This window comes from Scyliorhinus canicula, chromosome 10, assembly GCF_902713615.1.
Source record: "Scyliorhinus canicula chromosome 10, sScyCan1.1, whole genome shotgun sequence".
In the NCBI taxonomy this organism is placed as follows: domain Eukaryota; kingdom Metazoa; phylum Chordata; class Chondrichthyes; order Carcharhiniformes; family Scyliorhinidae; genus Scyliorhinus; species Scyliorhinus canicula.
In genome coordinates, this window is record NC_052155.1 from 186,373,076 (window position 1) to 186,398,894 (window position 25,819).

At 43.3% G+C, this 25,819-nt stretch overlaps 1 protein-coding gene across 1 annotated transcript in view; it reads right to left on the reverse strand.

The window, feature by feature from the left end:
- The window catches only part of LOC119972842 (MDM2 binding protein), a 75,432-nt gene that overhangs the window by 45,089 nt on the left and 4,524 nt on the right, over positions 1–25,819 (reverse strand). The window contains exons 3-11 of the mRNA XM_038810328.1: positions 24,261–24,334; positions 22,887–23,038; positions 21,748–21,806; positions 19,913–20,057; positions 17,688–17,802; positions 9,676–9,810; positions 8,305–8,399; positions 5,792–5,864; positions 4,449–4,566 (exon numbers count right to left, since the gene is read on the reverse strand). Of these exons, the coding sequence (XP_038666256.1) occupies positions 4,449–4,566; positions 5,792–5,864; positions 8,305–8,399; positions 9,676–9,810; positions 17,688–17,802; positions 19,913–20,057; positions 21,748–21,806; positions 22,887–23,038; positions 24,261–24,334 (966 nt within the window). The remainder of the gene's footprint in view (positions 1–4,448; positions 4,567–5,791; positions 5,865–8,304; positions 8,400–9,675; positions 9,811–17,687; positions 17,803–19,912; positions 20,058–21,747; positions 21,807–22,886; positions 23,039–24,260; positions 24,335–25,819) is intronic.

Below are 25,819 nucleotides of genomic sequence, written 5' to 3' on the forward strand. Positions count from 1 at the left end.
CTCGAATGGACAGAATGGGACTGTCTTCACCTTATTGAAGGCCACACATCGCTTCTCCAGTTTTGTGCCAATGTTCTGGTAAATCAGTTCCATGTTACCATCCCACTTGATGTTGCGGGCTTTCTTGGCCCATTCCAGGACCCACTCCTTTCTCTGGAAACTATGAATGATTACTGCTCGACGTGGCTCATTCAGTCGCGGTTTCTGCGTCAAGGCCCCGTTTGCCCTGTCCAGCTCCGGCGCAGAAACTACCTCAATGCCGCTCTTCAACTGGGAGAACTTTGCAGCAATGTATTCAGTCGGCCTTGAGCCATCAACTCCCTCGGGTAGACCCACCAGCCTCAGATTCATGTGCCTGGACCTATTTTCCACATCGTCCAGTTTTGCCTCGAGCCCCTTATTCCTGTCCGCACCAATCACCATTTCAGCCTCCAAAGACGCAAGTCTGCCCTCATGTTGAGGTAAGCCCTCCTCCACGCCTTTCACTTTCTCCTCCTGCGCACCGATCGCCTCTTGTTCAATTCCTGGCCAAGTTCATCCTTCTCTCCACCAAACTTTAAAAGTTCTCTTGCGACCAGCCCCGCCACCATATCGAGGGCAATGGGCATGGACACTTCCCCCGCCATCTTTAATGAGTCCTTGCTCGGGCACGACGCTTGCAATTTCACCCCTCCGCCCCTCTTCGACGTCACTTTCGACATTCCCCCAATTCCCAGCTGATTGCCGGGCTGTCGAGTCCGATTGTAAAACTTCCTGACAGAACGGGCAGAAAAGCTCAAAGTGCCAGAGCCTGCGCGGGAACAACCCGGGATGCGGCCGCTACTTCATGCTGCTACAGTCGCAAGAACTTTGTCGAGTATATAAAGAGGAAGAAAGTAGCTGAAGTAAACATTGGTCCCTTCGAGGCAGAGATGGGAGAAGTTATTACGGGAAATGAGACAATGAACATATACTTTGTGTCTGACTTCACAGTCGAAGACATGTTTCATACCAAAAGCAAACAGTAATCTAGGGTCTAAAATAGGTGAGAAAATTAAGAAAATTACTATCAGCAGAGAAACTTGAGGGATTAAAATCTGACAATCCCTGGGACCTGATTACCTAGAGCCTAAGGTTCTAGAAGAGACAGCTGCAGAGATAGTGGATGTGCTTGCTATGACTTTCCAAAATTCCCTAGATTGGGGAATGGTCTCATTAGATTGAAAGTTGCCAAACATTACACCACTTCTTTTGAAAAGAAAGAGTCTTAAGAGGTTTGACAGGGTGGATGCTGTGATTGTTTCCTCTGGTTGTGTGGGGGTGGAGTGTGGTCTGAAACACAGGGACCCAGTTTTAGGATTGGGGACCCATCATTTAGGACTGGATGAGGAAAAATTACTTCATTCGGAAGGTTGTTAATCGTTGGAATTCTCTATCCAGCGGGTTGTGGATGCTCCATTATTCAATACATTTAAGACTGTGGTAGGCAGAATTTTGGTCTCTCAGAGTCAATGGATATGGGGAGTCGGCAGGAAAACGAGTTGAAATGTAAGATCAGCCATGATCGTATTGAATGGCAGAGCAGGCTCGATGGGCAGTACGGTCTTCTCTTGCTCCTATTTCTTGTGTTCTTCATGCTATTTTATATACTGTAGCATGCTTGGTCAGGTCATTAGGAGTTAAAAGTGCAAGAGTGTTCCATTTCTCTTTTACTAACATCTTTAATGGAACTTCAAACCCTGCTGCCCGCCCCACGAATATTAGCCAAAAATTATTTCAAATCATTGGACAATTTAAAAAGAAATATCTTTTTTTTCTTTAAAATTTTTTTTCCAATTAGCGGGAAATTTAGCGTGGCCAATCCACCTACCCTGCACATCTTTAGGTTGTGGGGGTGTGACCCACGCAGACACGGGGAGAATGTGCAAACTCCACACGGACAGTGACCCGGGGCCGGGATCGAACCCGGGTCCTCAGCGCTTCGAGGCAGCAGTGCTAACCACTGTGCCAGCGTGCTGCACTTACCATTAGGCAGTTTGATAGATTATTTGTGAACAGTTGTTAGCAATATCTTTAGAAAGCAAATGTTGACGAGTGAAACTTAATGTAGAGTTAGAGTTTCTGCTCTGGTAGGAGATATTTATTTAAAGCACTGTGCAGTTACTTCCTGTCTCGCCAACGAAAACATAATTTTCATTCACAGCACATCATAATAGTGGACTTAAAATGAAGAGCTAAAATATGATTAAGAATAACAGAAAGGTCAGGGGTTCTTCAGAATATGATGAGTTTTTGAAGATAAGAACTGCCAATGAAGCTTATTTGTATTAGTTACACGAAAATTCTGGGAACAATAAATTACTGCTGCTGTTATCTATCTCAGTGCTTGAAAATCAAAATGTACACCATTTAAAATGCAATTTAATTTCTATTAACACTTCTGATGCTTCCTGCCCTTCCAGAACAACATCAAGATATGAAGTAGGAAATCAATTTTCTGATTCAGCATTGTGACAAGTATTGCAGTGTTCTGTTCGTAGGTGATAAAGGAATTGGCAAAATTAATCACAAGGAAAACATTTTGAAAGACAAAAGCAGAATTCTAAATGAACAACAATCTGCGCATTGTAGTTATTTAAAAAAGTAGTGAATAGGTTATTCCTTCCGAAACATAAATCATACTTACCTTGTTCGATCAGTTAATGCCGAAAGGTTGTCAAACAGTTACAACAGCTTTCTTCCGATGCAATTACAAGTTGTACAGGCAACCTGATGCAAAATCGGACTCAGCTGACACGATTGTTGGAGACAACACAACCGGTGCTGCCCATGAAATTGGTGTAACTGGTTATAACACACCCATATAAATGACTGCTTTGTGCAGGATCTTCGTGTCAGCCGTGGCTCAATTGGTAACGCTCTCGTCTTGGAGTTATAAGGTTCCAGGCTCACGTTGTACAACCAGGGCTGGAATCGTCAGATATGACTTTCGGATGAGACAAGCCTGCTTGTGTGGGGGTAAAAGATCCCGTGGCACTATTTTAAAGACGGGCAGGGGAGTAATCCACATATTCTTGGCCAATTATTTACCCTCAACCAACAGCACAAAAAAAAATCACCCGGTCATCATCACATTGCTGGTTGCGGGAGCTGGAGGTGTACAAATTCGCTCCACATTACAACATTACGCTTCAAAAGTACTTCATTGGCGCAAAAGTGCTTTGGGGCATCCAATGGTGTTGAAAGGCACTACATAACTGCAAATGTTCCTTTCTTTTCTCTGCTAAAATGGGTGAGTCAGTCCCGATTTGATTCCTGGGACAGCAGGATTGTCATTGGAGAGATTGAGGACACTGGGCCTATATTCTTCAGTGCTTAGAAGAATGAGCGGCATCTCAATTCTTACATGGCTCAAAGATGCGAGAAGGATGTTTCCCCCGGCTCGAGTGGGTGTGGTCTAGGGTCTAGACCGGGGGGGGGGGAAACAGGTTCAGAAAAGGGGATAGACCATTTTGGATCAAAACGCAGAGGAATTTCTTCACTCAGAGGCTGGTGAATCTTTGGAATTCTCTACCCTAAAGGCTGTAGATACTCAGTTCTTAAGTATATTCAAGGCAGATCAACAGATTTCTAGATATTAAAGGCATCAAGGGAGACGGAGATAGTGCAGGAAAAGGGTATTGAGGTAGGTATTGATCATGGCTCGGCACAACATCAAGGGCCGAAGGGCCTGTTCTGTGCTGTACTGTTCTATGTTCTAGGTGATCTAACTGAATGGTGGAGCAGGCTCGAAGGGCCGAGTGGCCTACTCCTATGTTCCTATTACAAAATCATATATTCTTAAAAGGTTTTCTTTCCGGCACCCTTAATCACAAGTCTTTTTTCTCTATGTACAGTACACTTAGCATAGAAAGCTGCTTGACTTGCTAACGTTTGCAATACAACAGCTTGCATTCATATAGCACCTTTGGCATAGGAAATTGCCCCAAGGTGCTTCACAGGAGCATTGTCAGGCGGTCAAATGTTTGGTCCAGGATGTAGGTTTTAAGGAGAATCTTGAAAGAGCAAAGAGAAATATAGTGGTTTTGTAAGGGAATTCCAGAACTTAGTGCTGAGGTGATGTGCAAGAGTCTAGAATGGGAGAAGCATAGGTATCTCAGAAGGTTGCAGCATTGGGTGGAGAGTGGGAGGGACAAGACCGTGGATGGTTTTGAAAACAAAGAAAATAATTTTTCAACTCAAGGCATTTTTCAACTAGGGCTCAGTGTAGGTCAGCAAACACCGGGGTGATCGGTGAACGGGATGATGCAAGTTAGAATACGGTCATCACCCTCCCAGCCAGGTTTTCATCAAGATTATGATATTAATGCAATCAACGGCAATAAGCTCATGATTCGGGTCTGATGAAGTCTTGTTCAAATTTACTGAAGGTATAAGAGAGCATTACGCCCGTGAAAAAACAAACCTACCATTAATGCATTTTGGCTTTTTCGCCATGTATTCTTTCCATTTCTGTGTACTGTACTGGTTAGCTGGCGGAATCAGAGTGGTGCTCACTGTACAAAATAGGTTAAAAAGAGCTCCCACCTGGAACAATCAGAAAGAAAGCTGGAATTAACAAACATTGGAATTGGAATTATAAAATCAATCACAAAACAGATAGCTGAACGGGTATGAACAGCAAGTTAATTCAGATGATTAGTAAAGATAATTACACACATTGTTTGGGTAGTTGGGGGGAGGGGGGGGGGGTGTGGACTGACTATATTATAAAGGGACCCATGATCGAGCTTCATATTTTTCCTACAAGTATGATCATGATGGAAGAGGTTTCTGGAACACCGTTGCTACATTGTGATGCTGTCCCACGGGAGCTGGTGAGTTCGTTGCGGAGGTAAGCACACCGAGTATTTACAACGGAAAAGTTCATTTCTGAAGAGAAATTAATATGGCCATACTTAAACTTGGGTTATACATAAGGGAAGGAAGAAAACCAGCAGATGCTCCACAACAAACATTTTGATGGACAGCAGCAGGCAGCGACTGGGTAAAAGTAAGGAGAGGTTATATACAAGAGGAAACAAATTAACAGAAAATTAGCAGGAATAACAGTGCCAAACTGGCTTCAGGTGCTGGCAAAGACATGGGTGCTTCAGTCAGGTTTAAGGGTAATGACTAACGTACGTACGCAGCAATGCCTGCTGAATTTTTGAAATGCCAATTTTCCGATAAGGACCAAGCTAATCGAATGCAGGACATTTATGACAGTCACAAATAACTCCTGGAATAAATTGCTACCGCGCACATCATCAGGTCTACTGAATGCTGCAAATATACCAGAGTTATAACTACATGTAAAAGTAGCTATGAAAACTGATAACAGAAAATCTCTCCAGTTTGTAACAAATGGAATTGTGGGCCACTTTCACCATGTCAAAAGATTATGCAGCACGATCTTTTATTGGGATGCTTGGGTAAGACTAGTCAAAGACAATCCAGGTTTGTCTCTTGATCACAAGTGTGCTTGTATTTAAATATGCAAGCACTGAAATCTTTCTTGCCCATGCTGCTGCACATTGGCCAGTTGAGCTATTCCTGGAGCTGGGATGTGTTAATTTCAGTTTTGTCACACATAAAGGAGGCGCTCCCATCAAAACGAACAGGGCTCTAGGCTATAATCACGCACCCCGGTGGATAGACACCACAGTGGAAATGAGTAGACAGACATGCCACCTGCTCCATTACTTAAGGTTAAAAGGTTTTCCAAAACTTCATTTGGAAGTTTAAACTTGAGAAGACAGCAAGGACATACCTTTCCTTGTAAAGAACAAAGTTGGTTCAGGAGAAGCTTCGATTTGCCTTGGACATCGCTTCTTGATAAACAACTGTGTATTTTAATCAAGGTACTCAACTCATTAAAGACAATTTAACACTCATCACTGAGGCCTCATAAAATAATGTGGAACACGGAGAATGCCTCCCCAAAGATCATTGCTTCCAGAACATACAAAACAAATTAAAAAGTGAAAGCAAATTCCAAACACCATTGTTACACAGACTCTAAAGGTTGAAAGCTCACTCACATTCACTTGTAATTTAAAAATTAATCATGCCTTGCTGCACTGCGATGGTAATTAGTAAAATTAAATTAGAATGCGATCATTTTCACCGTTTTATGACTTTATTTTCCACTCGTGGGCATAAACTGGTCCTCTTATGGAATAATTAACGTTTTGGAGCCTTGCAGGTAGTATTTTCTACAAGCATTTCAGTGATAAATTAGTTTCCTTTTGCTTTCCAGCTGTGGCGCTACATGAGGACAGGACACAGCCGTGACATTCAGGAGGGAACGTCAGGTGCATTGCAGCGACTGCATTGTCCCGTCAAGGGCATCAAACGTCACAGGACACAGAAACCAACAGGCTGCCTCCATCTCTGACGTGCATCCTGGGGACCACCTAGACGTAGCAGTAGACCACGAAAGATCAAGAAGAGTGAGGAGCACGGGAAGGGAGGGTGCGGACAACCTGTAGCTAGGGGGATTAGAAATGTCAATAGTTCACTATTAAAACATGTTACACCTGATACATGTGTGAGCGCGCTGTCAGCAGAAAGGCAGGGGTCAGACTTTTGCAGATACTGAGGAGCACCAGAGCTTTCTTCACAGCGAGTGGTCATCACTCTCCTGCCTTGTATATTGACCCACTGACAGTGCCGACACAGTCCCATCACCCTGCAATGATGATACATAAACTCTTGGGAGATGGAACAGGGTGGTCCCGCAGCAGCTGCTGGCTTCAAACCAGATTGCCTTTTGGACTCGTTCGCCCCCCCTGAGCTCGGTGTTCCAGGTCTCAGAGAAAAAATTGTTCTTCTTTGCGGCTACAGAAAGGGAAGGAAATTTCAGCCACAAGCAGTAGCAAGCAGCAAACACAACCTGCAGCTGTGAAGTGCTCTCACAACTGGAGGGTGAAGTGCTCTCACAACTAACAAGCTTAATTCATCATTTGCAACAGTCTTGAGCTGTGACGCTAGAGGCTGGTCACAATCAAAGGGAGTGGAATTTACTTTCAGCATTGAAGACACAGCAAAGTTTGGAAGTGTTTGATGGGTTAGTCAGGCTGCAGTTTGCCCCTGTTATGGGTCACCACAAGATGGTTTAAAGACCTCACAGATGCAAAATTCCTCACACTCACCCAGCTGAGGGGCGACCCCCGATGTAACGTTTCAGCAGCGCCCCCCCCCCCCCCGACCAAGCCAAAGCCCCCACCCATCCCCATAACTCCACCTAACCTGATTTTTTGGACACGAAGGGGCAATTTAGCTTGGCCAATCCACCTGCCCTGCGCATCTTTGGACTGTGGGAGGAAACCAGGGCACCCTGAGAAAATCCCCGCAGGCACGGGGAGAACGTGCAGACTTTGCACAGACAGTGAACCAAGGTCAGATTGAACCCGGATCCCTGGTGCTGTGAGGTATCAGTGCCACCCTGCTGCTTCAAAAAAGCAGAAGCAGTACAAAACGATGCCTGCGTGATTTCTCACCGGGGAGTCGGGTAATTTCCGGGAGGCCGCTGCACTCGACTTCATTCTCGCTAATGAGATTGAAATGAATGCGAATGAGGGTTAATGATATGCTCGCCGTTTTGGGGCGAGACCCAGAACTCGCCATCGGGGGGGGGGGGGTAATTTGCAAACTGGTTAGCACCTGGTGAGTTTCCCGAGTTTGGCCTTTCCCGCTATTTACCCGGCATGCCCAGATTCGCGGTGGATGAATCGTGCCCTCATGTCTCCTGATGAGAGAATCCATGACAAGGGAACATAACCGTAAACTTAGAGCAAGGTCCTTTAGGCGTGAAATAAACAAGCGATTTTCAAATAGAGGGTGGTCAAAATCCAGAATTCTTTGTCCTAAAAGGTTGCGGACAAAAAGGGGTGTTAATTGAATGTTTCAAGACTGATGTCAATAGATTCTGTTTTACTTGAGGGTATCAAAGGGTATGGGGAAAGAAGGCCAAATGTAGTTGAGGCACATGTCAGTCAGGTTCTAACAGAACGGTCACCTCCTATTCAGATTTCAATCCAATCCCTCTAAATTATGTTAATGCTGGTGTGTCAATTCTCATGCATTTTTTAAAAATGTAGAAGAAATCCTGTGACTTTTTTTGGAAGTCAAAAGAGTGAAATTGAACAAGTGCAGATCACACCCCCCTGTGTGCCCCCCCCCCCCTCCCCCCTCCCCCCTCCCTCCCCAGCAGCAAAAAGCTATTGAAATCACATTTGTATTGTTCTTTGATTTGTTTGTTCTAATTGGGAACAAGGATACAATTCAAACTCAATTCCCGATAGGAAGCAGGAGGGAAGGTCGGACAGCGCCACCAACTGCACAAAATCCAGCACTGGTTTGTAGTAATAAAAAACCTTAAAAAAACAGAACCATAATTACATACAAGGCAGCATTAACAAGGATGTTAATATACAATATACAAGTCATGCTTTGCTTTCATACTCAGCTGCTTGCCTGACCTTTGCAAAATACATCAGGTGGTTCAGCAAACAATAAAAAGAAAAGGTATGCAGAAATAATCTCAAGTTAAATCTACCAAGTAAAAATTTTAAAAGTTACAAAATGTGTGCCGGGTTGGCCTCACGCTGCTAAATGTTTCAATGTTTGCACAGAATGACGCATCAGGATGTTTTCCCTAAATGGGATACTTACAAGTAAACTCCATAGATTTTATTCAGTAAACTCATAAAATGTTTGTTTATAAGAGACAGTTTGATGTCTATGATGAACATCCTGGACAATACTTGACTGGCTGCTATCCAACATCGTAAATTAAATCAAAATCATTTTCCTTAGTTCCAATCTGTACAATTGTTTGTGTATCACAAAGCTGCATTAAATTCAGAGCCACTATCAACTTTATGTTTAAAAATAAATGAAGAGCCAGCATACATAATGTGGAATTTTATTGTAAAGCCAAATATTTCACAACCGATTAAGCCATGGCCGGTGTTTCCTGTCTGCCTGGATAAATAATGTTATTCTATTGCTTCCTCTTCAGTAAATGTGCAGACATGTTACCGCTGTGACTTAAACATTGAAGACATTTGCAGTTCCTTTTAAATGGGGTCCTGATGAGGAAGCTCTCTGTGACACAACAGAGGTTAATCCAAGACTAGGCTAGTTTACACCACCCCTCTCCCCCTTTCCCATTATTAGGACTTCCCTGACACTGAGCTAAACCAAGCTTTCTCGATGCTACTTTGTAGGAACATCCATTAAAATATCAATTGAATTTTATTTGTAGATTAAAGAAACTCTTTCACACTTCTCAAAGTCATGCAAGTTATTTCTCGCCACTTCTTATAGATGCAAATTAAATTCCTCCAAATAAGATATAACTGCAACTCAATACATGCGGTGGAGACAAAGATTTAGACATTTTAATTAGCTTTGGGGTAAACAGTTTATATAAAATGTTTTTTCCTAAAATTTTGATTACATTAGTTTTGGCAATTCGAGTGGGCACACTACATTCAGGGAACATATTAAAAGTTGGCTATTACTGAATCATCTAGACACAATGTCTAGACCAAAGCCCACTCAACAGCACACACAGACGAATGATGAGTTCCTTTGAGCTCATTATGCCAAATACAAACCCATAGTCAAGGAAACAAACATGCTCACCTCGCTTTTTGTATCTGCAGTTCTCGAAGCTGTGGATGCATTTTCAGTCAAAGTATAGGAGCTTATTAAATGACTCCAAGATTTTTGAGTGTTGCCTTTCAAGCAGAATCCTGGAAAAGTGATGCCAGAGGCAAACTAGGGAAACACGAAAAAGTAAATATGCCCTTGTTACAATATACAAGTCATGCTTTGCTTTCATACTCAGCTGCTTGCCTGACCTTTGCAAAATACATCAGGTGGTTCAGCAAGCAATAAAAAGAAAAGGTATGCAGAAATAATCTCAAGTTAAATCTACCAAGTAAAAATTTTAAAAGTTACTAAATGTGTGCCGGGTTGGCCTCACACTGCTAAATGTTTCAATGTTTGCACAGGATGACGCAACTGAATTGGGCAGGGGTCCAAGAAACTAGATCAAGTTCAAGTAAAGGCTTGTCCTGGTGAACAGGATTCCCATACTGTGCATGTTTTCAGTCTGTTTCTTCAGACTTCCTGCAGACATTTCTTCCCATTGTATTTCCATACTTTATTTCAAGGAACATGCTGTGTCATCCATTCAAGTTTCACATGTTAACCACCTCAAACCACCATGCTTCAAATTCACTTCCTCAAAAGGTGGTGCTTGTGGTTCGGAATTTTCGTTCAAACAGTTTCACTTCTAAATGTTGACTCGCAGTCAGTCATTCTTGCTTCTCCTTAGATGTGGAGCAGCCAACCACAACCACATCACAAATATCCAGACCAGTTACCATTTTCCAGCAGTGTTAACTCGCGAGAGCCAGTTGATGAAGGAACCAGATCCCATCTTTACTCAGTTTACATTTATTCACGGAGTGAAAGAACACAAGTATATATCTCCTAACTGAGCCCACACACACAAGTGTTTCCTCATGTCAGCTCAAATTTTGGCAGTGGTGGAACTCAAACCCACTCCTCGGCAGAACCTGAATTCAGAATCTTCAGACTGTTTATTCATGCTATCGCACAGCTTTGATATGAACTCAAGTAACAACCCGATCAATTTCCTCCAACAGCATATAGTTAACCACAATTAATATGCAGCACGGTAGCACAGTGGCTAGCACTGTGGCAGCACAGCACCAGGGTCCCAGGTTCGATTCCCTGCTGGGTCACAGTCTGTGCGGAGTATGCATGTTCTCCCCGTGTCTGCGTGGGTTTCCTCCGGGTGCTCCGGTTTCCTCCCACGGTCCAAAGACGTGCAGGTTAGGTGGATTAGCCATGCTAAATTGCCCTTAGTGTCCAAAAAGTTTAGGAGAGGTTATTGGGTTACGGGAATAGGGTGAAAGTGAGGTCTTAAGTGGGTCGGTGCAGACTCGATGGGCCGAATGGCCTCCGTCTGCACAGTATGTTCTATGTTCTCTTCTAATCAACAACGTGCAGAAGGATACTAAAGGCGCTATCCATGAGCATTCACCCATTCACAGAGTGAAACCCACAAGGTGCAGGAGAAGAAAACTGGGCCAAAATAAAGGTTTTACCTAAAATATATTAATGCGTTACAAAATTTCTCAAGGTTATAAAGGACAAATAATTCAAACTTGAAATTGGGCCCTCAAGTTGCATGAAAATTGTTGCTGCGATCTTTCAGTAAGGCTTTATAAAGAAAACTGAAAAATACTTCAAAATTAAGATTTTTCCATCGCTGAACTGGTAAATTGATTTAAGAAAAGGTAATTACATTGCAAATAGAACACAATAACAACTTGCAGTTGTTAATAATAAGCACAATAAGCAGCTTTAGCACTGTCAATCATCCCAGGGCACTTCGGAGTTGGCACACTGAAATACTAAAATAGACACTGAGCCACATTAGGACAGGTGACCAAAGAATTGGTCAAAGAATTAGGTATTAAGCAGCAATTTAAAGGAAGAGTAAGTTGGCGATCGAGGGAAGAAAATTATTATGGTACACATTTTGAAACAATAGGCAGGAATATTCTATATGCACTGCCCTGAACATTAACCATGAACTAGAACCAGCACTGTCACCAATCCCTTCCCAAATTCAGTTGACTGTGTACTGGTTTACTCGTGTGGCATGTTTCCACAGACTTGGAGAATACAAAATGGTGCTGCTTTTTAGCTTTATTAGATCAGGGGGAAGCAAACTGACAAGAAACATTGGTTTCACAAACAGCATGTTCCTCTCAGCAGAGTTCAACATGTTCATAAAGTCTCCGCTCGACCCTGCTAGATAATCGTCTGGTCAGAAAACTAACAGTGCCCAGTTGGGGGTGGGTTAGCTCTCTTGGACAGACAGCTGGTTCCTGACACAGAGTAACGCAAACAGCGTGGATTCAATTCCCATTCCGACTGAGGTTATTCATGAAGGCCCCACCTTCTCAACCTTGCCCCTCGCCTGAGGCGTGGCGACCCTCAGGTTAAATCACCACCGGTCAGTTCTCTCTCAAAGAGCAGGGCAGCTTATGGTCCTCTGTGGCTGTGGCGACGTTTGTGGTTAACAAAAAAAAAAATAGCAGGCAGCAATTAATACTTCTGTGATCTTGACTGGAGGAAGTGTAATTGAAGTCAATTTAGTATGCTTTAGATCTCTTTACAAAAGGTCATTTCGATACTTATAAAGCAGGTTTTTAAGTCAGCAGTATCAGAATAAAAGTGAACAGAAATAAGATGAGACACTGGAGATATTTTATGACTTTTTTGAAAATGTAGAAACTCTAAACTAAGTGAAGAAACCGCTTTGAAAATCTACAAATGTCGGTGAAATCTGAATTGATGAATTTAGTATAGGCGTGTACAAGACAAGAAGTAGGAGGCAGACTGCAGTGTAACTGAATGCTAGAATCCATCTAACCAAGGCTCTCTATAATTGAAGCATTTTAAAATTCTTTTGTGGGATGTGGGCGTCGCTGGCAAGACCAGCATTTGTTGCCCATCCCTAACTGTCCGTAGCTCAGTGGCTTGCTACACCATTTCAGAGGGCACTCGTGAGCCAACCATGTTGCGATGGGTCTGGAATCCTGTCGGCCAGACCAGGCCTCAATTATTCATTAACGACTTGGACTATGGCATTGAAAGTCACATATCCAAATCTGCTGATGATACAGTTAGGTGACACTGTAGACAGCCTAGGTGATAGCATAAAATTGCGAGGAGATATTGACAGGCAAGGTGAATGGGCAAATTTGTGGCGGATGGAAGCAAGAGTGAGGTTATCCATTTTGGACCAAAAAAGGATAAAGCAGAGTACTTCCTAAATGGAAAGATGGTAGCCATGATGTGGAGATGCCGGCATTAGACTGGGGTGAGCACAGTAAGAAGTCTTACAGTTTAAAGTCCAGCAGTGCTCCGAAAGCTAGTGTTTGAAACAAACATGTTGGACTTTAACCTGGTGTTGTAAGACTTCTTACTGTAAATGGAAAGAGGTTAGGTAAGGTGGATGTCCAAAAGAGACTTGGGATTAAGGTGATAGGTGCTTAGAATACCATGAACAAGTGTAGAGAATAATCAAAAAGGCTAATGGAATGCTATCCTTTATATCTAGAGGATTGGAGTATAAAGACACGGGGTTGTGCTGCAGCTTTCAAAACCCTGGTTAGACCCTACTTGGAGTCACGGTGAGCAGTTCTGGGCACCACACCTTAAGAAGGATATTTTGGCCTTTGAAGGGAGTGAATCGTAGGTTTATTTAAATGATATCTGGACTACAAGGATTAAGTTATGAGGAGAGATTAAACAAATTAGGCTTTATTTCACTAGAATTTAGAAGGTTAAGGGCTGATTTGATTGAAGTATTTAAGATAGTAACATGGAAAGACTGGGTAGATAAAGATAAACTACTTCCACTGGTTGGAGATTCTAAGACTTGGGGGGGGGGGGGGGGGGGGGTGTGTAAGAGTCTAAAAATTAAGGCTATACCATTCAGGAGAGATGTTAGAAAGAACTTCTTCACTCAAAAGGGTGGTAGAGGTTTGGAATTCTCTCCCACACACAGCAGCTGAAGCTAGAACAGTTGTTACATTTAAATCCAATCTAGTTTTTGTTAAGCAAAGATATTAAGGGTTATGGGCCAAAGGCAGGCATATGGAGTTGGGCGACAAATCAGCCATCTCATTAAACTGTGGGACAGGCTCGAGGGGCTGAATGGCCTACTCCTGTTCCTATGTGAGGTTTTGCATGTGTTCACTATGGAGAAGGATGCTGTAGATATAAAAAGCAGGGGGACTGTGACATAATTGAACAGATTAGCATTGAGGTGGTGTTCGCAGTATTAGTGGGCTTACAAGCAGGCCCAGGTGAGATGCATCCTGGGCTGCTGAGTGAGGCAAGAGAGGAGATTGCAGAGGCTCTGATATTAATTAATCCTCTCTGGCCACAGGAGAGGTGCCAGAGGACTGGAGGACAGCTATTGTGGCACCATTATTCAAGAAGGGAAGTAGGGACAAAACAGGTAATTACAGGTCAGTGAGTCTGACATCAATGGTAGGGAAATTATTTGAAAAAGTTCTGAGGGACAGAATTATTCTCTACTTGGGAGAGGCAAGGATTAATCAAGGAACATCAGCATGGCTTTGTCAGGGAGAGATCATGTGATTGAATTTTTTGAGGGGGTGACAATGTGTGTAGATGAGGGGAGTACAGTTGATGTAGTCTACATGGACTTCAGCAAGGCTTTTGACAAGGTCTCGCATGGGAGACTGATCAAGAAGATAAGAGCCCATGGGATTCAGGGCAGTTTGGCAAATTGGATCCAAAATTGGCTTTGTGGCGGAAGGCAGAGCGTGTTGGTCAAAGGGAGCCTGTGACTAATGGTGTACTAAAGGGATCAGTGTCAGGTCCCGTGGTGTTTATAGCGTACAGTAATGATCTAAATGGGAATGTGGGGGGGTATAATCAGTAAGCTCACAGGTGACGCAAAAAATTATAGTGTGGTAAATGGCGAGGAGTAAAGTCTTAGATTACAGAACGATATAGACGGCTGGTCAGATGGGCAGAGCAGTGGCAAATGGAATTTAACCCTGAAAAATTTGAGGTGATGTATTTTGGGAGGACTAACAAGGCAGGGGAATATTCAATGAATAGTAGGGTGCTCGGAATTACAGAGGGCCAGAGGGACCTTGGGGAGCATTTCCAGCGATCCCTGAAGGGAGCAGGGCAGGTAGATAAGGTGGTTAAAAAGGCATGCGGGATACTTGTCTTTACTAGTTGAGGCATAGAATAGGGAGGTTATGATGGAGCTGTATAAAGTGCTGGTTAGGCCACAGCTAGAGTACTGTGTGCAGTTCTCATCGCCACACGATAGGAAGGATGCGATTGCACTGGAGAGGGTGCAGGGAGATTCACCAGGTTGTTGCCTGGGCTGGAGCGTTTCGGCTATGAAGAGAGGCTGGTTAGGCCAGGGTTGGCCTCCTTAGAGCAGAGAAGGCTGAGAAGGATCTGATTGTCCTTCATAATTTTGTACACCTCAAAGCAGAGGGGTCAATCACCAGGAGGCATAGATTTAAGGTAATGGGCAGGAGATTTCAAAGAAAACCTTTTTCACCCAGAGCGGGTGGGAATCTGGAACTCTTTGCCTAAAGGGGTGGTCGATTCGGGAACCCTCACAACATTTAAGTATTTGGACGTGCACTTAAAACGCCGTAGGATACAAAGCTACGGACCAAGTTCTGGAAAATGGGATTAGAATAGACAGGTGCTTGATGGCCGACGCAGACATGATGGGCCGAAGGGCCTCTTTCTGTGCTGTAAAAGTCTATGACTCTAAATGTTAGGAAGCCAAGGGTCCAGTGAGAGGGTGGAATTGAAGAAAGTCAGTATTAGTAAGAAATAGCACGGGGGATATTAATGGGGTTAAAGGCTGACATATCACCAGGGCCTGAGAATCTGCATCCCAGGGTATTAAAGGAAGAGACCCAGGAAAGACTGGATGCATTGTTAGTCACCTTCCAAAATTCTATATACTTTGGAGCAGTTCCTATAGATTCAAGTGCAGCAAACATAACCGTACTATTTAAAGAAGGAGAATTTCAGACCAGTGAGTCAGACATCAGTCGTGTGCAAGATGCTAGAGTCTATTCAAAAAGACATCAGGAAAGCACAAACTGGATTGGGCAAAGGCAGCCCATTGGTTAATGAAAGGCAAATCATGCTTCACTAATCTCCTGGGATTTTTTGAGGATGTAACTAGTAGAGTAAATAAGAGAGAACCAGTGGACGTGGCGTATTTGGACTTTCAGAAGGCTTTTGATAAGATCCCTCATAAGAGGTTAGTGGGGAAAATTAAAGCGCATGGGAGAGGGATAATGTAATGAAATGAAATTAAAATCGCTTATTGTCACAAGTAGGCTTCAATGAAGTTACTGTGAAAAGCTCCTAGTCGCCACATTCCGGCGCCTGTTCGGGGAGGCTGATACGGGAATTGAACCCTGCTGCTGGCCTGCCTTGGTCTGCTGTCAAAGCTATCAAAGCCAGCGATTTAGCCCAGTGTGCTAAACCAGCCCCTGTATTGGCATAGATCAAGAATTGGTTGACAAGACAGGAACGAGAGTAGGAAAAAATGGGTCTTTTACCGAGTGGCAGGCAGTAATTAGTGGGGTACCGCATTAATATGTATATATAAATAAATAACCTGGGTGAGGGAACCAAATGTAACATTTACAAGTTTGCTGACAACACAAAACTGGGTGGAATTGTGAGCAGGATGACAAGTTGGGTGAGTGGACAAACACACGGCACATGCAGTACAATGTGGCTAAATCTGAAGTTATACACTTTCGTGTGAAAAACCAAAAGGAAGAGTATTATTTAAATGCTGATATTTTGGGAAGTGTGGATGTACTAATGAATATGATGTCCTTGTGCATCAGTCAATTAAAGTGGAGGCAGATGCAGCAAGCAATTAGGAAGGCAAAGTGTATGTTGGCCTTCATTGCAAGAGGATTTGAGTTTACAAGTAGAGATGTCCTACTGCAGTTATAGAGGGCCTTTGGTGAGACCACATCTGGAGTAGTGTGTGCAGTTTTGGTCTCATTACCTAAGGAAGGATATACCTGCCATAGAAGGAGTGCAGCGGAGGTTCACTAGGCGGATACAGGGGTTGGCGTGACCGTCCTATGAAGAGAGATTGGTTGGACTGGGCTTGTATTAGCATTTAGAAGGTTGAGAGGAGGTCTGATTGAAGCGTATAACATTCTAACAAGGCTGGACAGACTAGATGCAGGGAGGAAAGGTTCCCTAGTTGGGGAATCTAGAACCATAGGACACAGTCTCAGCATACCGGGTAGACCATTTAGGCCTGAGGTGAGCAAATATTCCTTTACTCAAAGGGTAGCTAACCTGTGGAATTCTCTACCACAGAAGGCTGTGGAGGCCAAGTCACTGAATGTATTCAAGAAAGGTATAAATCTTTTAGATTTTAATGGTATCAAGAGGTATGGGGTGAAAGCAGGATTATGGCAAGAAAGCGGAAATATGGAATTGAGATCGAGGATCAGACACGATTGTATTGAGCAGTCTCGAGGGGCCGAATGGCCTCCTCCCGCTCCTCGGTTCTATTAATACCGAAACAGAAATGATCCGAATTCCCGGGAGACACGTGAAGCACGGTCTTCGAGTGAGATGGCATCAGAGAATGGAAGATAATGGAATCAGGACAAACATAATAGCTTCCATTTAAAAGTTGGACATTCTGACCGCATTCTCATTATAAATTTATTTGTTCATATTTATCAGCATGAAAATCAACGATTTGCACATACTGCTCCATTGCCAAGTTGTCCAGCGGGAGATGGACCCGGCCGCTGTACACTTATCAGTCGGAACACCTTCCTGTTAGTGGGACTAATTTGTAAATGCCTAAAGATTTTTTTAAAAATAAAGCTCATCCAAGTGAAAAGGTGGACAACAATAAAAATTCTTTCCCACTGTGTTTTCCGAAATCCAAACTATCGATTGCAAATTTACCATGCCACAGAAATATAAAACAGTCACTGGTTATTTTCTACAGTGGAAGAATAGAAAAACAAAATTTGTACCTTTCGCTCTTGCATGTGAATCGTCCCTCTCCAGATCACCAATGGATCAATAATTTTCTCAACATTTTCTGGGTCTACAATAGTTGCTCCCACGTACTCTGCAATTTTCTGCCAACTACAATTAGACAAATTATGTTAGATGTTGGGAATAATAAATCGTAGTTTGAAGTAACTACTTGTTAGCTGCAATCTAAGTTGTATTATTAGTTACACTGAATGTACAGAAGTAGGACACTTATGTGACACTCAAGCCTCTTCCTATCCTTCCTCATCTAACTCGATCAGCAAGACCTTCTATTCCTTTCTCCCACCTGTGCTTATCTAAGTTCCCCTTATCTGTGATATTCACTCCAACATCTCCCTGTGGTCGTGAGTTCCACATTCTCACCATTCTTTGGGAAGGATTATTCTTCTAAATTCCCTAATGGCATTTTGGTGACTATCCTATATTAAAGTCTCAGAGCCATACAGCACAGAAAAAGACCCTTCGGCCCACCATGTCTATGCCGACCATCAGATACCAATCTATATTAATCCCATTTATAAGCACTTGATCTATTGCCTCCTATTCCTTGGTGATTTAGTGTTTGTCCAGATGTTTCAAATGTTGCGAGTGTACCTGCCTCCTCCACCCTCTCGGGCAGCACATTCCATATTTCCGCCACCCTCTAGGTGAACAAATATGTCCTCAAGTCCCCTTGAAACCTCTTACTCCTCACCTTAAACCTCTGGTCTTGGACACCTGCGCCATGGCGAAAAGATTCCTATATTCTACCCCATTTATGCCTCTCATAATTATGCACACCTCTATCAGATCCCCCCTCAGCCTCCTTTGCTCCAGGGAAAGCAATCCCAGCCTATCCAGTCACTACTTGCAGCGGAAACCTTCCATCCCAGGAAAAACCCTGGTGAATGCCCTCTCCACCCCCTCCAATGCAATCACGTCCTTCCGATGGTGCAGCGACCAGAACTGCACACTGTACTCCAGCTGTGGGCTAAGCAATGTTTTATAAAGTTGCACCGTATTGATTTCCTTTAGTTTTGCGTTTTGCTCTTCCCCTCAAATAGAAACACACTGTATGTCAATACTATCAAAACCTTTCAAAAGGGTGGAATTTTACACAGAGGTGGTGACTCCATTACTGGCTTAAAAGTCAGGGGCAAGCCTGCCTCTGCGTGGCCAGGAAGCCCCCAGCCGATTTAGATGGCCATCGGACTATTGCTAAAATACCAGCAGGAGGAGGAAGCTCTTGTCGCAAGAAGGCCCCTTAAGGGCCTCAATTGATTCAAGGGTGGAAAGGCAACTCTTTGCCATCAATCTCTGGTGAAATCCAGTGGTGGTGGATACAACAGGCAAAGCAGCCCTGCCGTGTCACATTATTTTACATCCTCCTGGAGTGGGATAGGGGAGGGGACACAAAATTCCACCCAACGTTTGAAAAACAGGAAGTTGGAGAGAAGCCGCAATTTGGGTTTAAACATAGAACATACAGTGCAGAAGGAGGCCATTCGGCCCATCGAGTCGGCACCGACCCACTTAAGTCCTCACTCCCAACCTGTAATCCAATTACCCCTCCTAACCTTTTTGGTCACTAAGGGCAATTTATCATGGCCAATCCAACCTAACCTGCACGTCTTTGGACTGTGGGAGGAAACTGGAGCACCCGGAGGAAACCCACGCAGACACGCGGAGAACGTGCAGACTCCGCACAGTGACCCAGCAGGATATCGAACCCGGGACCCTGGCACTGTGAAGCCACAGTGCTATCCACTTGTGCTACCGTGCTGCCCACTAAGGTTTAAGTAATAACAGTTCACCATTTTTCATATTAGTAATTAAAAGCCTCTCAAGCTATTTACAGATTTTTCTAAATATTTGTAGATTTATAGTAATAGGCTTCGCATGCCACCCAATGTTCTTATAGTTCTCGATCCAGAACATAATTAAATACTGAGGTACGAGCCATTGGGTTAATTACAAAAACATTTACAGTTAGATATTTGATATGAAGAAAGGAATGTCTTTTGTAATCATAAAATGCCAAGTGGTGTTATGTTAAAAATATAAAAGTTTGACAAACTTTAAATTCTAACCTAGTAAACCCGAAAATAGTTGTAAACGCAAGCAAAATGACCTAAACAGAAAATATAGTTTATGCACTTGTTACATTCTGTACCAGTTCCATATAAACACCGTGAACTTCCACAGGTTTTGAGATACTTACCACATGCTATCCTTTACCGCGATGGCAATTTCTGCTGAATGCCACTCTCTCAGGTGCTTAAATGCGCCCACAACAGGAAGCCAGTCTTTCAGCCTAGGAATCCCACTGCCAGAGACCAGCAAGATTACATCCAATAACCCCTTGCCTGTCAACAGAAAAATACTGCAAAATGCATGTCTAACTTTTAAGTTAAAAGACCAACAGCTCAAAACTATTTACTTAGATATCATTGCACACTCTCATTACCTTCCACAAACACTTTCTGAGAACCAGTTATTGGAACACAAGTTAAAATAACTCTTGAGCAATTAAGTTATCTGGCTTAATTAGTTAAGTAATTTTTTTTAAATTAAAGCTAACATTAGTTAACTCAATGTAAACTAGCTCTCAAAAGGTAAAACCAAGCGTAATCTCAGAGAGAAAATAAATTGTTATAAACCGTTATAAATCACAAATTACACCCCAGCCGGAGTATTGCGTCCAATTCTGGGCACCAGATTTTATGGAGGACGGCAAGGTTTTGGAGAGAGTATAGATGAGATTGACTGGTCACCAGGGGAAGAGGGTCTTCAGTTAATGGAGAAGCTGGGATTGTTTTCTTTAGAGCAGGGATAGTTAAGAGGAGATTTAATAGAGGTGTTCAAAATCATGAAGGGTTTGCATAGGGTAAATAAGAAGCAGCTGTTTCTAGTGGCAGCAGGGTCAGTGGCCAGAGAACACGGGGCAGCACGGTAGCATTGTGGATAGCACAATGGCTTCACAGCTCCAGGGTCCCAGGTTCGTTTCCGGCTTGGGTCACTGTCTGTGCGGAGTCTGCACATCCTCCCCGTGTGTGCGTGGGTTTCCTCCGGGTGCTCCGGTTTCCTCCCACAGTCCAAAGATGTGCGGGATAGGTGGTTTGGCCATGCTAAATTGCCCTTAGTGTTGGGTGGGGTTACTGGGTTATGGGGATAGGGTGGAGGTGTTAACCTTGGGTAGGGTGCTCTTTCCAGGAGCCGGTGCAGACTCGATGGGCCGAATGGCCTCCTTCTGCACTGTAAATTCTATGAAATTTAAGTATCAGGTGGGATGAGTATGGATGTTGTTTATGCAGTGATGTTAAATGTGCGGTTTCAATAGCGACTTTCAAAACGGAATTAGATAGACACCCGAAAAGGAAACCTCCACAGGGTTTGGGCGAAAGAGCAGGGAAGTGGGACCAATTAAACAGTTCTTTCAAAGAGCTGGCAGAAGCACCTTGGGCAGAATGGCCTTCATCTGTGCTGCATGACTCTGTGCAATGGTAACCTATGTGGCTTAGATCAGAAACAAACTGCCCTTTGGTGCAGCATGTTAGTCTTCCAACATGCCACTTGCCTTCACTCTGCTGAAATTGCTCTCTATCGATAAGGAAGGACAGTACTTCTATAAAGAGCCATGCCTGTCTAATGAAACAACCGACTGATGGATTCTGCTCCCTCTCACCAGAATAATACTTGCAAATTTGAACTCAAAATGGTTTCACCATTGGGTGTTAGATCTCCACATCCACTCCCCAAGAAGAACATCTTGAGCATAATTTCCGATCAATTCAAAGTACACAAACGTACATTACATAGTATTAATTATATATGGTAGAAAAATAACTTGACTGAAGAGCAGTGTATATTGTGTCACAGCATCAACTGCTTTGAAGAATTCCAGTTGGTTTAAAGAATTGTTTTTGGAAAAAGTAGCACATTGTAAGTTACTGACAACTTGACAACTGTATGCGTGCTTTTATTAGGATTGATTTGGATAGGAAAACAACTCCATTACACCACAAGTTCTCCTATAGAAATGATGTTGACAATTACCAGGAGGAGGTAATTTATCTGCCAGTTGATGTAGGCCCTCTGCAACCTCTTCAAATAACCTGCAAAAGAAATTCATAGATTGTTTTTTTACATTTTCAGATGTTTACATCATTGCCTCAATAATAATGCAGTTACCCCAAAAATATCATTACTTTGTGACGCAGCGCTTCAAAATGCCTTTGATCAGCTCAATTTAATAAGTGCAAAAATATATTGGAGAGGGTGAGGGTGCAGGAATCTAGTGGTTATGGTATAGGATCAGTAATTCAGAGATCCGGAGTTTCTATTTCACCACGGCAAGTTGTGAAACTGGATTCACAAAGTAAAGCGATTTGTGGACTAGCTCAAAATGAATAAACATCAAAGTTGCTGAGTTGTCAAGACCACACCGACTCCTCAGCAATCTGACCAGCAGCCCCACAGTAGATGGCTAAATTGGTGTCCTCAGAGGCATTCATTAAATTCATTAATTACCCATAATTAATTACCTAGAATAGTCCAACACAAAGGGTCAGAACCTCTATAACGGCAGGATAATTAGTGTTTTGTTCACACTTTTTCCCTTTGTCTGTAATTTTCACCATTTATTTCTGTTTTATTCATTACCAATATCACTTAGCTCTGTCTCCGCAATATCTGCCACCTGTTTCACTTCTAAAACATAAACTCGCAGCCATTTTTGGAAAATAAGGGCCATCACTTTCTCAACATTTATAGTGCTGAATCCATGTTTTTGGCACCTCCAGACTTCACTGCTCCAATCCTTTCCTGTATCCATTGTTCAACCCTGGTAAACTCCAACTTGTCCAAAACCCAACTTCCCACATCCCATCCTGCACTCATTCCACGATTTGAGCGCATAATGGAGGCTTACATTAGCAGGTACTGAGGGAGTGCAGCACTGTCAGAGGTGCCAGCTTTAATACAAGATGTTAAACCCAGGCAAACACCAATCGAGTGTAACTTCAATCCATAGTTGGGTATTTTTATGGGAGATTTGATGCGATGAGAAGGTTGAATCACAATTAGCTACAGTCTTTTCTGATTCTGGACCCTTTTCTATGTTCAACTACTTGCGCAAACATACACAATATTCAGAACATATTATTGTCAACACTACAATACTATTCAATACTTACTCAGACAGGGGGATTGGCTCATTAACATCACTGTCCTCTTCCTCGCAACCATTAATATTATTCAGACATTCTTGTATTAATGCGGGTACAGGTTCCTCAGAGTCACTATCCTGTGCACTGGAATTAATTTCTTCCCACTCTGCACTACAGAACTAGAAAGAAAACAATGACAGTACAATGAGAAGAATACGATATTGACTTTGTGGCTTTTGAGTGTTTGTTAAAAAGAAAACTTGCATGATGTTTTTCCACAGTTCCCATGCAGGGGTCTATATCCAAAATATTAACTTTTAAAGCTCCTGCTCAGCCTGCTGTAGATTCTGTTTTTTTATTAGCTCAAGGGATGTTGACATCACTGGCAGAGGCTGCCTTTATTGCCCCAAGCAAACTGGTGGTGTGCTTCCTTTCTGAATTCAGCCGAGCGGCTGCCCCAGCTACTCGAGAGAGCAGTTAAGAGGCAACCATATTGTTGTGGGTCTATAGGCCAGACCAAGTATGGGCAGTAGGTTTGCTTCCCTAAAGGACAGCAGTGAACCAGAGGTTTTTTTTTACGATAGTCTGGTGTTCTATCGGTCGTTATTACTGATTCTGGCTTTTGAACCCAGATTTACCGAACTAATTTAAACTCCCTGGCTGCTGTGTCCAGTAACATAACATGAGCCCAGTAACATAATCACTATTCTACTGTTTTCTAATTTTGGACAGTTCCACTTATCTTCATATTTTTTGCTCTTCAGTTTTACCTCTGTTATAACCTGCCTGCTTACCATTGGCTGGGGACTAATGGCAATCCCACAATCCTATGGGAGTATGAGTTTCCCCAATGAGGGGGTGGAAAAAATCATGAGGAGATTCCCTGCATAAATAAAGCTGGCCAGTTTGGAACCAGCAGAGAGAGAGGAGTGAGCAGCAAGGGAGTTGCTGCTGCTGTTGTGTATATATATGTTATTGTAAATAAATGTTATTTCTTTCTATCCTTCAACTGGTGCTGGATTCTTCCTGGCCCTCACAAAAACCTCCATCAAAGGCATCTGTAGGGAGAGAAAAGAGCTAACGTTTTGAGTCCAGATGACCCTTTGTCAAAGTTTGGATAAAGAGTCATCGGACTCGAAACGTTAGCTCTTTTCTCTCCCTACAGATGCTGCCAGACCTGCTGAGATTTTCCAGCATTTTCTCATTTGTTTCAGATTCCAGCATCCGCTTTTATTTAAAAAGTTAGCCTTTCCATTTTGTTAATTTTAGGAAAATAAGGGCCATCACATTCTCAACATTTACAGTGCTGAATCTTTAGTCTTTTTGTTTTACTGATAGTTTTGCGATCTTAACTTTGGGCTGTCATACACTTACAGATTTTAAACTTCTTGCTCTCCTCACCTGCCAAAAGCCACGGATTGCTTGGATTGCGAAGAACCATTTCTGAGTTGCCGGGGCACCAGATACTGAACAGGCTGCAATAGATTAGGCAGACATTAACTAGAACCAGGTTTCAACCGCGCCGTTAAATACTAATCCACAGCAAGAAGAAAATGAAAATTAGAACGATGAAGCTGCACCTTTCAAACTAATGTCATGTCAACGGCAAGACTAGGAAAAACAAAGGCAAAAATGACGAGCTTTCAAGCCGAGAAAAGTAATAGGAAAAAAACAAACATAAAATCAATAGGATATTGCAAATGGGAAAGGAACATAAACTAGAAAATCTATTAACCAAAACAACCAAACACAATGTATGGTGTATGGGAGCAATTCGAAGCAGCCAGATTACTTTTCTCTACATCTCCAGCAGAGGTCGCTGATGAGGTGTTCGAGCCATGGCTGAAACGCTCCAGCCCAGGCAACATCCTGGCGAATCTCCTCTGCAACCTTTCCAGTGAAATCACATCCTTCCTATAGTGTGGCGACCAGAGTTGTGACCTAATGAGTGTTTTACACAGCTCCATCATAACCTCTCTGCTCTAATGTTCTGTGCCTCAGCTAATAAAGGCAAGTATCCCATATGCCTTCTTAACCACTTTATAGACCTGCTCTGCAGCCTTCAGGGATCTTTGGATGTGCTCTCAAATATCCCTCTGGTCCTCTGTATTTCCTAGCATCCTACTGTTCATTGTATATCCCCTTGCCTTGTTAGTCCTCGGAAATGCATCATCTCACACATTTGAGGGTCAAATTCCATTTGTCACCGTTTTGCCCATTTGACCAGCCCGTCTATATCGCCCCGTAATCTAAGGCTTTCAAAGAACAAAGAAACATGCAGCACAGGAACAGGCCCTTCGGCCCTCCAAGCCTGTGCCGACCATGCTGTCCGTCTAAACTAAAATCTTCTACACTTCCTGGGTCCGTATCCCTCTATTCCCATCCTATTCATAGTGGGAACATGCGGTCCGGGCCGCACTCAGCCCCGTTTCGTTCGCTGGAGCCCGCAAAGCAATCCCCGACCCTTCCACCAAGCCCCAATGCACCCTCTCAACATCCAGGCAGGGTACCACCAACCCAAACGCCACTGCACAAAAAAATGCCAGTTTGTATATTGGCAGTGCCAACCTGGCCCCCTGGCAGTGCCCCTGCCAACTGGTAGTGCCACGTGGGTACCATGTCAGTGCCAGGCTGGCAACCAAGTGGCAGTGCCAGGGTGCCACCCTGCCCAAAGGGCTTGAACCTGGGGGCCTCCAATCCCTCGGGGATCCCCATGAGTGCCGTTCCATCTGGTTCCCGCTGTAGAAACCAGCACTGAACGGTGCTCGCCCGCTTTCCTCCTCGCTATTTACCACTGGGTGTCATCTGCGAATTTACTGATCATAACCCCACATTCACGTCCAAATCATTGATTAACGCTACAAACAGCAAGGAACCCAGCACCAATCCTGTGGTACACCACTGGTCACAGACTCCCAGTTACAAAAACAACCTTCAACACCCTAACCTTTTTCTTATTC